Source organism: Eucyclogobius newberryi, unplaced genomic scaffold (assembly GCF_026437365.1).
Source record: "Eucyclogobius newberryi isolate DKJ021-1_F unplaced genomic scaffold, fEucNew1.0.hap1 SCAF_18, whole genome shotgun sequence".
Lineage (NCBI taxonomy): Eukaryota > Metazoa > Chordata > Actinopteri > Gobiiformes > Gobiidae > Eucyclogobius > Eucyclogobius newberryi.
In genome coordinates, this window is record NW_027315812.1 from 30,523,570 (window position 1) to 30,534,913 (window position 11,344).

Sequence of the window (11,344 nt, forward strand, 5' to 3'; positions counted from 1 at the left end):
ATCTGCTGTTGCGTTATTTTTTTTTTTTTAAGTTTTAATCAGTGCGATTCCAAGTATGAAATGGGATGCAAAGACCAATAGATGCACATATTTATTTCTTTGGTTTATTAAAAAAAGGTGGCAGGTGAAGTGTGCATGCTCTTGGCGTGTTCTCATGCTTCTTCTCTCCATGCACCTGTCAGGTCGTCAGGTGAAGTGTGCATGTTCTTGGCGTGTTCTCATGCTTCTTCTCTCCATGCACCTGTCAGGTCGTCAGGTGAAGTGTGCATGCTCTTGGCGTGTTCTCATGCTTCTTCTCTCCATGCACCTGTCAGGTCGTCAGGTGAAGTGTGCATGTTCTTGGCGTGTTCTCATGCTTCTTCTCTCCATGCACCTGTCAGGTCGTCAGGTGAAGTGTGCATGCTCTTGGCGTGTTCTCATGCTTCTTCTCTCCATGCACCTGTCAGGTCGTCAGGTGAAGTGTGCATGTTCTTGGCGTGTTCTCATGCTTCTTCTCTCCATGCACCTGTCAGGTCGTCAGGTGAAGTGTGCATGTTCTTGGCGTGTTCTCATGCTGCTTCTCTCCATGCACCTGTCAGGTCGTCAGGTGAAGTGTGCATGTTCTTGGCGTGTTCGCATGCTTCTTCTCTCCATGCAGGTGCATGGAGAGAAGAAGCATGTTCTTGGCGTGTTCTCATGCTTCTTCTCTCCATGCACCTGTCAGGTCGTCAGGTGAAGTGTGCATGTTCTTGGCGTGTTCTCATGCTTCTTCTCTCCATGCACCTGTCAGGTCGTCAGGTGAAGTGTGCATGCTCTTGGCGTGTTCTCATGCTTCTTCTCTCCATGCACCTGTCAGGTCGTCAGGTGAAGTGTGCATGTTCTTGGCGTGTTCTCATGCTTCTTCTCTCCATGCACCTGTCAGGTCGTCAGGTGAAGTGTGCATGCTCTTGGCGTGTTCTCATGCTTCTTCTCTCCATGCACCTGTCAGGTCGTCAGGTGAAGTGTGCATGTTCTTGGCGTGTTCTCATGCTTCTTCTCTCCATGCACCTGTCAGGTCGTCAGGTGAAGTGTGCATGTTCTTGGCGTGTTCTCATGCTTCTTCTCTCCATGCACCTGTCAGGTCGTCAGGTGAAGTGTGCATGTTCTTGGCGTGTTCTCATGCTGCTTCTCTCCATGCACCTGTCAGGTCGTCAGGTGAAGTGTGCATGTTCTTGGCGTGTTCGCATGCTTCTTCTCTCCATGCAGGTGCATGGAGAGAAGAAGCATGTTCTTGGCGTGTTCTCATGCTTCTTCTCTCCATGCACCTGTCAGGTCGTCAGGTGAAGTGTGCATGTTCTTGGCGTGTTCTCATGCTTCTTCTCTGCATGCACCTGTCAGGTCGTCAGGTGAAGTGTGCATGTTCTTGGCGTGTTCTCATGCTTCCCACACATAATGAATGAATATGGCTGGCCACGTTATGGTTCATGAGTGTCACATGGTCAGTTGATGTGAAGCCCGACATGGCAGGACTCTGTGCTGACAATGCTGTGGTATGTACTTCAAAAGGTTATGATTCATAATTATATCAAATGATGAAAAGATGGAGGACACAGTGAAGGTTCTGATGTGTGATTAACTTTATACAATTTTAAGAGTATTTCTTTCAATAAAGCTCTATAAAATCAAACAGGCGGCCTTGACTGATCACTGTTTTCATTGTAAGATTATTCTACAGTTATTTTATAGATTTCAGTAAAGATGACTAAATAGCCTAAAAAAAAAAGTTATGAATGTTATGGTGTTCCACACGACAAAACGTGTACAAGTGTGTGTGTTTCTGCTGTGCCCATGTGCGGGTTGTTGCTGGGGTGTTTGAGGCAGAGCCGCTGTTCCTCAAGTGCCACACAATAAACGGAGAAGTATTTCCATTCTCCAAAAGATAATCTGCCTCTATTGTCAGTATATCCAGTCTTAAACTAATCCAGAGTGGTTTAAGTTGGAGGATGGATTCTTTCTCAGAGCTTTCAGAGTCCTTGCACAAGACACCTTACTCACCTTGCCTAGTTGGAATGTAGTGTGGGACCAGGAGGTTTCATGGTGCAGATTTGTGGGCTGAGAGAAAAGACCACACAAACACCACATTCATACTTGGCCAGAAGGTGAGTGACCCCAGCCTCAGGGAATCAGCTCTTCGACTACAAACGGGTGTTTTATTCATGTTGTCCATTAACACACACTGTCCTAATTCAAAATAACAGAAAACTTGCATCTATCCCACTTTATAAGGATGCTTTTACACTCAGACCATGCAGTCTATAACAGCAATATGATCTTTTTACCAATGAAAATAAATAAAAAAATAAGCAGAGGTCAAATAATATCTAAATTATCAACTACAATAACGCCATTACACACCTGCAACTCAAACACCCACCACACGATGTCCCCCTGAAGCACTTCAAGACATCGGGGCTTGTGAACCATGTCCAGTGTTCTATGAAAAAGACATAATGTTCAACACATTTCACTTTGGGGATGTTTGTTTGATTCCTTTCTGTTCCTGATCATCACAGTCGACATTCCATTCGTGTCCCATTCCTGCCAATATGATAATCCTGATATTATTATATTATCATCAGGATTATCATATTGGCATAGATCCATGGTGCTGCTGTGCCGCGGTGGACCATTATTTGAATAGTTCTGGGGTTTCTCTTCCCTAGGGGGGTTGTGCCAGTGTTATGCCAAAAAGTGCCCGTCCTTCCCCAACTGACTTTTGCGTTAAATTTGTCCAGCTTGAGTCTGATTGATCGACATCATGACATCCGAGTACGGCCAAGAAGTCGGCACCACCACCACATGCGCCTGGTGGTTTTAGAAGAGTGGATCCACGGCACCGCAAATCGACGTGCCCGTGGTTACATGCACTTTGGACGATTGGTCTAAAACGTGTCCGGTTTCCCTGGCCTGCATTAACACAGTGACCTACAGTGCATCCAGAAAGTCATGTTGCTTATTCCAAAATTGATTAAATTCATGATATTGCACAAAACTCTACAAAACAACTGTGAACAATGACGTGAAAGAAGGTTGTAAAAAAAACAAAGCACATGTACATAAGAATTCACTGCATAACATAAAAAGCAAAAGCACAAACAAATGTACTGAACAGAGGAGCAAACGTTTTATTTGGGTTTATTTGTGCTTCTCAGTTAAATCTTTTAAATCACACCTTCACATAAATACTCAAGAAACTACTGGAAGAAAAGACTCTATTTAAACCAGCGCGGTACAAGACCTCTGAAGACCTCTGATGAAGGAGCAGCAGCAATGCAGTTAAAAAAAAATACAGAACATGCAGTGATGATACAAAATATTTTGCTTTTCACACACCTTTATTGATCAATTCCTTTTCTCATTTGTACATTCTAAAGTAGTTTAATCTGCCACTTTTGGTGCTACTGTAAATATCACAGAGCAGGAAGAGTCTTTTTCTAGGGAACAGAACAAAGCTAAAGACGACAGCTTCACCTTTCACGAGCCATGGAAGCAGAGATCATCCAGAGTGTCTAATACAGTTCACTGAAGCAGAAGAAGCTTCTAAACACGGATCCTGTCGACCTGTGTGAGTGTTTAGGAGGTCCAGCGCCACCAGGCCACCTTCATGCGGTCCCACACTGCTCCCAGCGAGTCATAAGCCGGCCGCACGTCTAGGATGGAGAACTGGTAGTTGTCTTTATTGATCTCTCCGTCGTAGTAGTCGATGATATAGCGCACCTCTTTGCCACAGCGGTCTACAATCCAGTCATGGCGGTCGAATGGCAGCTCGTACCTACAGAAGAGACACGTTCATCAGGACACTTCTCTGATTAGTCAAGTCTGAGAATTTATACCATTTCATCAATGACAATCCTTCTTATCTATTAAGAGTTTTGAACAATTCTCTTTTATTTGATAGGCTACATAGGATCGATGTGTCTTATGTATGTAGTTTTATAAGCCAGTATTTATTCACTTTTATATACATTTAGACAGTGTTGGCTACACTACGACTAACACGACAATGTAAAGCATTTAAAATCATGTAAAAGCGATTTTAAATAAAAAATTAAAAAAACAGCATCGATTAGAGGAATCGTTAAGGGAGGAGTCCCATGAGTGATCCTGAAAACAGTTTCAAGTGGAACTGGATTCCCATCCCTAGTCTTAAAAGGCGTAATGGCCCAAATCTGAGTCTCATTTCCTCGTGGCGTGGACGGCCGATTAGTCCTGCCACGTATCAATCATAGGATGCACCTACTGCTCCTGCGGCTGCGTGCGGCTCGTCCCCAGGAGAGCAGGACATTTCCGCGTGTCTAAGCGCATGGATCTATCATAATATAGTTCCCTCAGTGTACGGGACAAAATTAGGACGGAGAAAGACAGTTAAAGCGGTCTCATGAAGAGACTGAAATCTACGGGAGTCGGGCTGATAAACAAACGCACGTGTGTCGTATCAGTTCGAGTTCTCAAATTGCAGAAAAATCGTCCATAACGCCTTTAACATTAGTTATGATTTATACTTTAGTCCTCAGCCCTAAACCTCGTCCTGACTTAGAACCAGTTCACACTCTGTTAAGACAACTTAGTTGGTTTAATCATTTTAGACTCCATTGCATTTAGTCTCAAGCTTGTAGTTCCACAAAATGTATGATTTTAAGAATGCCATTACTCTTCTTATGATAACCGACATATTTGATCTACGTATTCCTAGAACATTCAAAACTTCAGAGAACAGGTTTTTTAGATTAATTTGGATAAATGTTTATTAAAGGGATGTTGTAGTAATATATGTGCGGGAACAATCTGTATATTATGCACACAGAAGCTGTAGCTGGTGCAGACGCTCTCAATAGTTAGTTGTCTGCTCCTGGATTAGTGCCAGTTACTTCCCAGCCCGCATCACGCCGCCCCAGCCCGCCTCACGCCGCCCCAGCCCGCCTTACGCCGCCGCAGCCCCAGCCCGCATCACGCCGCCCCAGCCCGCCTCACGCCGCCCCAGCCCGCCTTACGCCGCCCCAGCCCGCCTTACGCCGCCCCAGCCCGCCTTACGCCGCCCCAGCCCGCCTTACGCCGCCGCAGCCCCAGCCCGCCTTACGCCGCCCCAGCCCGCCTCACGCCGCCCCAGCCCGCCTTACGCCGCCCCAGCCCGCCTTACGCCGCCCCAGCCCGCCTTACGCCGCCCCAGCCCGCCTTACGCCGCCCCAGCCCGCCTTACGCCGCCGCAGCCCCAGCCCGCCTTACGCCGCCCCAGCCCGCCGCAGCCCCAGCCCGCCTTACGCCGCCCCAGCCCGCCTCACGCCGCCCCAGCCCGCCTTACGCCGCCCCAGCCCGCCTTACGCCGCCCCAGCCCGCCTTACGCCGCCCCAGCCCGCCTTACGCCGCCGCAGCCCCAGCCCGCCTTACGCCGCCCCAGCCCGCCTTACGCCGCCCCAGCCCGCCTCACGCCGCCCCAGCCCCAGCCCGCCTCACGCCGCCGCAGCCCCAGCCCGCCTCACGCCGCCGCAGCCCCAGCCCGCCTTACGCCGCCGCAGCCCCAGCCCGGCTTACGCCGCCCCAGCCCGGCTTACGCCGCCCCAGCCCGCCTTACGCCGCCCCAGCCCGCCTTACGCCGCCCCAGCCCGCCTCACGCCGCCGCAGCCCCAGCCCGCCTCACGCCGCCGCAGCCCCAGCCCGCCTTACGCCGCCGCAGCCCCAGCCCGGCTTACGCCGCCCCAGCCCGGCTTACGCCGCCCCAGCCCGCCTTACGCCGCCCCAGCCCGCCTTACGCCGCCGCAGCCCCAGCCCGCCTTACGCCGCCTCAGCCCCAGCCCGCCTTATGCCGCCTCACGCCGCCGCAGCCCCAGCCCGCCTTACGCCGCCCCAGCCCGCCTTACGCCGCCGCAGCCCCAGCCCGCCTTACGCCGCCTCACGCCGCCGCAGCCCCCCTTACGCCGCCGCAGCCCCAGCCCGCCTTACGCCGCCCCAGCCCGCCTTACGCCGCCCCAGCCCGCCTTACGCCGCCTCACGCCGCCGCAGCCCCAGCCCGCCTTACGCCGCCTCACGCCGCCGCAGCCCCAGCCCGCCTCACGCCGCCGCAGCCCTAGCCCGCCTCACGCCGCCGCAGCCCCAGCCCGCCCCGCGTTACGCCGCATCTCATGTTGCCCATGAGGGACGTCACTGGACCTTCAGCTACATATTGAGGCACAGGCCACTCAAATAATCCCTTCATTTTCTCATAAAAGTCTGAAGAAGGGCACCTCTGTGTAGCCATCACAGCCTCGAGAGATTATGACTGATAAAAAGATACAAAAATATGTTTACTGTAAAACGCCTAAAATCAACCCTGAAATAATAATAACAATGAGCACAATTGTATTATGCTATATTATTCAAACATTCGTCTCAGCTTGATTGTGCTTAAAGCCATGATCTGGCACAGCCGCTCTGCAAACACTGATGACTCGCATGATTCATGCTGCTGAAAAGCACTCGGATCAAAGTGGAATGGAGGTTCTATTCTTTGTGCCCTCGAGGGGGGAAATGCAGCCGGAGTGAAATAGATTGCAGACATTTCTCAACCTCTCAATGATAATTTTAAGACCTACCATGCCAGATTTAAGCATTTTAGGGCCTTAAATTAAAAAATAATAATTTAAATATATACATTTAAAAAAAGAGCAGCACTGACCCCATCCAGTTGCGGAAGCGAGCCCTGGGGGAAAACTCCTTGGCCTTCCCTCCAAACCTCTTGAGCTTAGGGCCACATGGGCACTCCCTGTTGTACACAGAGCAAACATGAGACATGCATTGGTGGGTTACAGAGGGGGCTGCAAAAACAATATGCTAAAGTGAATAGACACAAGTAGAACATTATATCAATTTCCTTTAAGTAGAGTATTATTTGGAAACAGATTATAAACAACATACAGCCACAATCTGACATCTAAATATAAAGCATTTATGGTCATTAAAAAGTACCATCTGTCCCAATTTGACAAATTCATTTAATGATGAGGAGATTGTGTTCTGGGTGAAAAAGATAAGATTTAAGATAAAATATAAGATTATTCAATTATGTGATTAAAAAAAGCCTCAAAAACCATGGTTAGTTGCAGCCCGACCCTGGTGTACTGTGAATACTGCAGAGAGTCGACGTGGTACTGACTGGGCGTGTAGGGCCTCCCACTTGAGGATCTCCTCCCAGGCCTGCTCATTGTTGCGGTTGTGAATTTTGATGATGTTGGTCATATCGTGTTGAGCCAGGTCGTCTTCTTTCCAGCGCCACCTGCAGCACAAAGGAACAAAGTCAAATCGTCTTCCACTACACGCTCTAGAGCTCAGTCAAGTATTCAAGGACATGACAACATGACACTCAGAAGTGCAGCGACATCATCCAGACAAGGTCAAGCATACGTCCCATTTATACCAACGCAAATGAAAAGATGTTCTACATTTTATGTTTATAAAGTCATTAGTTATTCGAGCCCAGTCCTGTCTTTGCAATCGTTTTTTTTTCACTGCGGCTAAAAGTATAGTCCAATTTTATTTTGAATGTATTTATTTAATATGGACATAGCATTGGATGAACCAGATGCAATGTTTTAAGTGTTATAGCAGAATATGCTAATTTTCAACACCTGTCCATAGGTATCCATCTATTGTTTCCATTATGTGTTTTATGTCCCAGTCAGATACACGTTTTAAAGTGAAATGGGATGTTAATAAAAAAAACTTATTTGCAGTGCTATATTAATCTTGTGTCCAACAGTCACACGCACTGTGGGCTCCAAAAACACGTGACAGAGGGATTGAAGGTGAAACAGAACAGGCTTCACAGCAGCGGCTCAGACACGACAAACTCCTCTCGCTGCACAAAGCTGAGCATCTTCTTTGGCTTTATCAAGAACTAAAATAAAAGATGATCCTCGCAGTGCGACATGGTTAGCGTCCATGTCGAGCGTGTGCAGTGCTGCCTCATGTTTTCACTCGGTGTTGAGGCAAAAAAAATGTAATTACTTATTAGATTTAATGTATTCATTGTTAGATACATAAAACAGTATTTTATCATCGGTCAATTTATAATTTCTAAAAAGGTCCTAAGGGGGGGCGCACCAGAAAAAGGTTTGCATTTGCATTGCTAATTCTTGTAGTCTTTTTGTTTTTTGAGCTTCCACTGTGTTGACGACGTCCTCAGCAGTTGGGACCGGGACAGCTCCACACAATCACAAACTCTGAGACGAAACAACACAAGGACAGACTGAAGCCTCCTCCTGAAGGAGCCCAAATATACTGTACAGATAAATACCAATACAATACACAAAGGGGGAGCAGTGGGCGTAAGTGGGGGGATCGTCAGGACATACCCTTTGCGCAGCATGGCGTTCCAGAACATCTGCTCCGAGGGGTAGACCCAGTTCTTCTCAACGCCATGACGGGGGATAGTGGACTCCTCCCGGCCCACATCCAAGGGGAAAGGCTGGTCTGGGGCGGGGGTCTGATTCGGAGGAGGCATCTGTGAGTGAACAAAAATCACAAATGAAAATATATATCATAATATCCCAAAGAAGAGCCTTACGCTCAAGTTATTTGAAAAATAGCCCATGCTGAAAATAATTAAATAGTGGGTGTGATTTGACAGAATCAAACACGTCTTTGACAAAGCCATGTACTCTTTTTGTTTTGTTCTTTCAATAAGCAGCCATTTAGTTTAGCTTCATTGTAGGAGGTTACAGAGGAAACACTACTGCCTCGTGTCATGTGGGGAGCAGCAGAGGAGGTCATGTGGGGAGCAGCAGAGGAGGTCATGTGGGGAGCAGCAGAGGAGGTCATGTAGGGAGCAGCAGAGGAGGTCATGTGGGGAGCAGCAGAGGAGGTCATGTAGGGAGCAGCAGAGGTCATGTGGGGAGCAGCAGAGGAGGTCATGTAGGGAGCAGCAGAGGTCATGTGGGGAGCAGCAGAGGAGGTCATGTGGGGAGCAGCAGAGGAGGTCATGTAGGGAGCAGCAGAGGTCAGGTGGGGAGCAGCAGAGGAGGTCATGTGGGGAGCAGCAGAGGGGGTCATGTGGGGAGCAGCAGAGGAGGTCATGTAGGGAGCAGCAGAGGTCATGTGGGGAGCAGCAGAGGAGGTCATGTGGGGAGCAGCAGAGGAGGTCATGTAGGGAGCAGCAGAGGTCAGGTGGGGAGCAGCAGAGGAGGTCATGTGGGGAGCAGCAGGGGAGGTCATGTGGGGAGCAGCAGAGGAGGTCATGTGGGGAGCAGCAGGGGAGGTCATGTGGGGAGCAGCAGAGGAGGTCATGTGGGGAGCAGCAGAGGAGGTCATGTGGGGAGCAGCAGAGGTCATGTGGGGAGCAGCAGAGGAGGTCATGTGGGAAGCAGCAGGGGAGGTCATGTGGGGAGCAGCAGGGGAGGTCATGTGGGGAGCAGCAGAGGGGGTCATGTGGGGAGCAGCAGAGGAGGTCATGTGGGGAGCAGCAGAGGGGGTCATGTGGGGAGCAGCAGAGGAGGTCATGTGGGGAGCAGCAGAGGAGGTCATGTGGGGAGCAGCAGCAGAGGAGGTCATGTGGGGAGCAGCAGAGGAGGTCATGTGGGGAGCAGCAGAGGAGGTCATGTGGGGAGCAGCAGGGGAGGTCATGTGGGGAGCAGCAGAGGAGGTCATGTGGGGAGCAGCAGAGGAGGTCATGTGGGGAGCAGCAGAGGAGGTCATGTGGGGAGCAGCAGAGGAGGTCATGTGGGGAGCAGCAGAGGGGGTCATGTGGGGAGCAGCAGAGGAGGTCATGTGGGGAGCAGCAGAGGAGGTCATGTGGGGAGCAGCAGAGGAGGTCATGTGGGGAGCAGCAGCAGAGGAGGTCATGTGGGGAGCAGCAGAGGAGGTCATGTGGGGAGCAGCAGAGGAGGTCATGTGGGGAGCAGCAGAGGAGGTCATGTGGGGAGCAGCAGAGGAGGTCATGTGGGAGCAGCAGAGGAGGTCATGTGGGGAGCAGCAGAGGGGGTCATGTGGGGAGCAGCAGAGGAGGTCATGTAGGGAGCAGCAGAGGAGGTCATGTAGGGAGCAGCAGAGGTCAGGTGGGGAGCAGCAGAGGAGGTCATGTGGGGAGCAGCAGGGGAGGTCATGTGGGGAGCAGCAGAGGAGGTCATGTGGGGAGCAGCAGGGGAGGTCATGTGGGGAGCAGCAGAGGAGGTCATGTGGGGAGCAGCAGAGGAGGTCATGTGGGGAGCAGCAGAGGTCATGTGGGGAGCAGCAGAGGAGGTCATGTGGGGAGCAGCAGGGGAGGTCATGTGGGGAGCAGCAGGGGAGGTCATGTGGGGAGCAGCAGAGGGGGTCATGTGGGGAGCAGCAGAGGAGGTCATGTGGGGAGCAGCAGAGGGGGTCATGTGGGGAGCAGCAGAGGAGGTCATGTGGGGAGCAGCAGAGGAGGTCATGTGGGGAGCAGCAGCAGAGGAGGTCATGTGGGGAGCAGCAGAGGAGGTCATGTGGGGAGCAGCAGAGGAGGTCATGTGGGGAGCAGCAGGGGAGGTCATGTGGGGAGCAGCAGAGGAGGTCATGTGGGGAGCAGCAGAGGAGGTCATGTGGGGAGCAGCAGAGGGGGTCATGTGGGGAGCAGCAGAGGAGGTCATGTGGGGAGCAGCAGAGGTCATGTGGGGAGCAGCAGAGGGGGTCATGTGGGGAGCAGCAGAGGGGGTCATGTGGAGAGCAGCAGAGGTCATGTGGGGAGCAGCAGAGGAGGTCATGTGGGGAGCAGCAGAGGAGGTCATGTGGGGAGCAGCAGCAGAGGAGGTCATGTGGGGAGCAGCAGCAGAGGAGGTCATGTGGGGAGCAGCAGCAGAGGAGGTCATGTGGGGAGCAGCAGAGGAGGTCATGTGGGGAGCAGCAGGGGAGGTCATGTGGGGAGCAGCAGAGGGGGTCATGTGGGGAGCAGCAGAGGGGGTCATGTGGGGAGCAGCGGAGGTCATGTGGGGAGCAGCAGAGGAGGTCATGTGGGGAGCAGCAGAGGAGGTCATGTGGGGAGCAGCAGAGGAGGTCATGTGGGGAGCAGCAGAGGGGGTCATGTGGGGAGCAGCAGAGGAGGTCATGTGGGGAGCAGCAGAGGAGGTCATGTGGGGAGCAGCAGAGGAGGTCATGTGGGGAGCAGCAGCAGAGGAGGTCATGTGGGGAGCAGCAGAGGAGGTCATGTGGGGTGCAGCAGAGGAGGTCATGTGGGGAGCAGCAGAGGAGGTCATGTGGGGAGCAGCAGAGGAGGTCATGTGAGGAGCAGCAGAGGAGGTCATGTGGGAGCAGCAGAGGAGGTCATGTGGGGAGGAGCAGAGGGGGTCATGTGGGGAGCAGCAGAGGAGGTCATGTGGGGAGCAGCAGAGGAGGTCATGTGGGG

General features: G+C 51.6%; 1 protein-coding gene across 1 annotated transcript in view; it reads right to left on the reverse strand.

The window, feature by feature from the left end:
• Positions 1–3,334: 3,334 nt before the first annotated feature.
• The window catches only part of hccsb (holocytochrome c synthase b), a 25,245-nt gene continuing 17,235 nt past the window's right edge, over positions 3,335–11,344 (reverse strand). Inside the window, exons 5-8 of the mRNA XM_072451206.1 lie at positions 8,343–8,491; positions 7,145–7,264; positions 6,668–6,754; positions 3,335–3,790 (exon numbers count right to left, since the gene is read on the reverse strand). Of these exons, the coding sequence (XP_072307307.1) occupies positions 3,592–3,790; positions 6,668–6,754; positions 7,145–7,264; positions 8,343–8,491 (555 nt within the window). The 3' untranslated portion in view covers positions 3,335–3,591. The remainder of the gene's footprint in view (positions 3,791–6,667; positions 6,755–7,144; positions 7,265–8,342; positions 8,492–11,344) is intronic.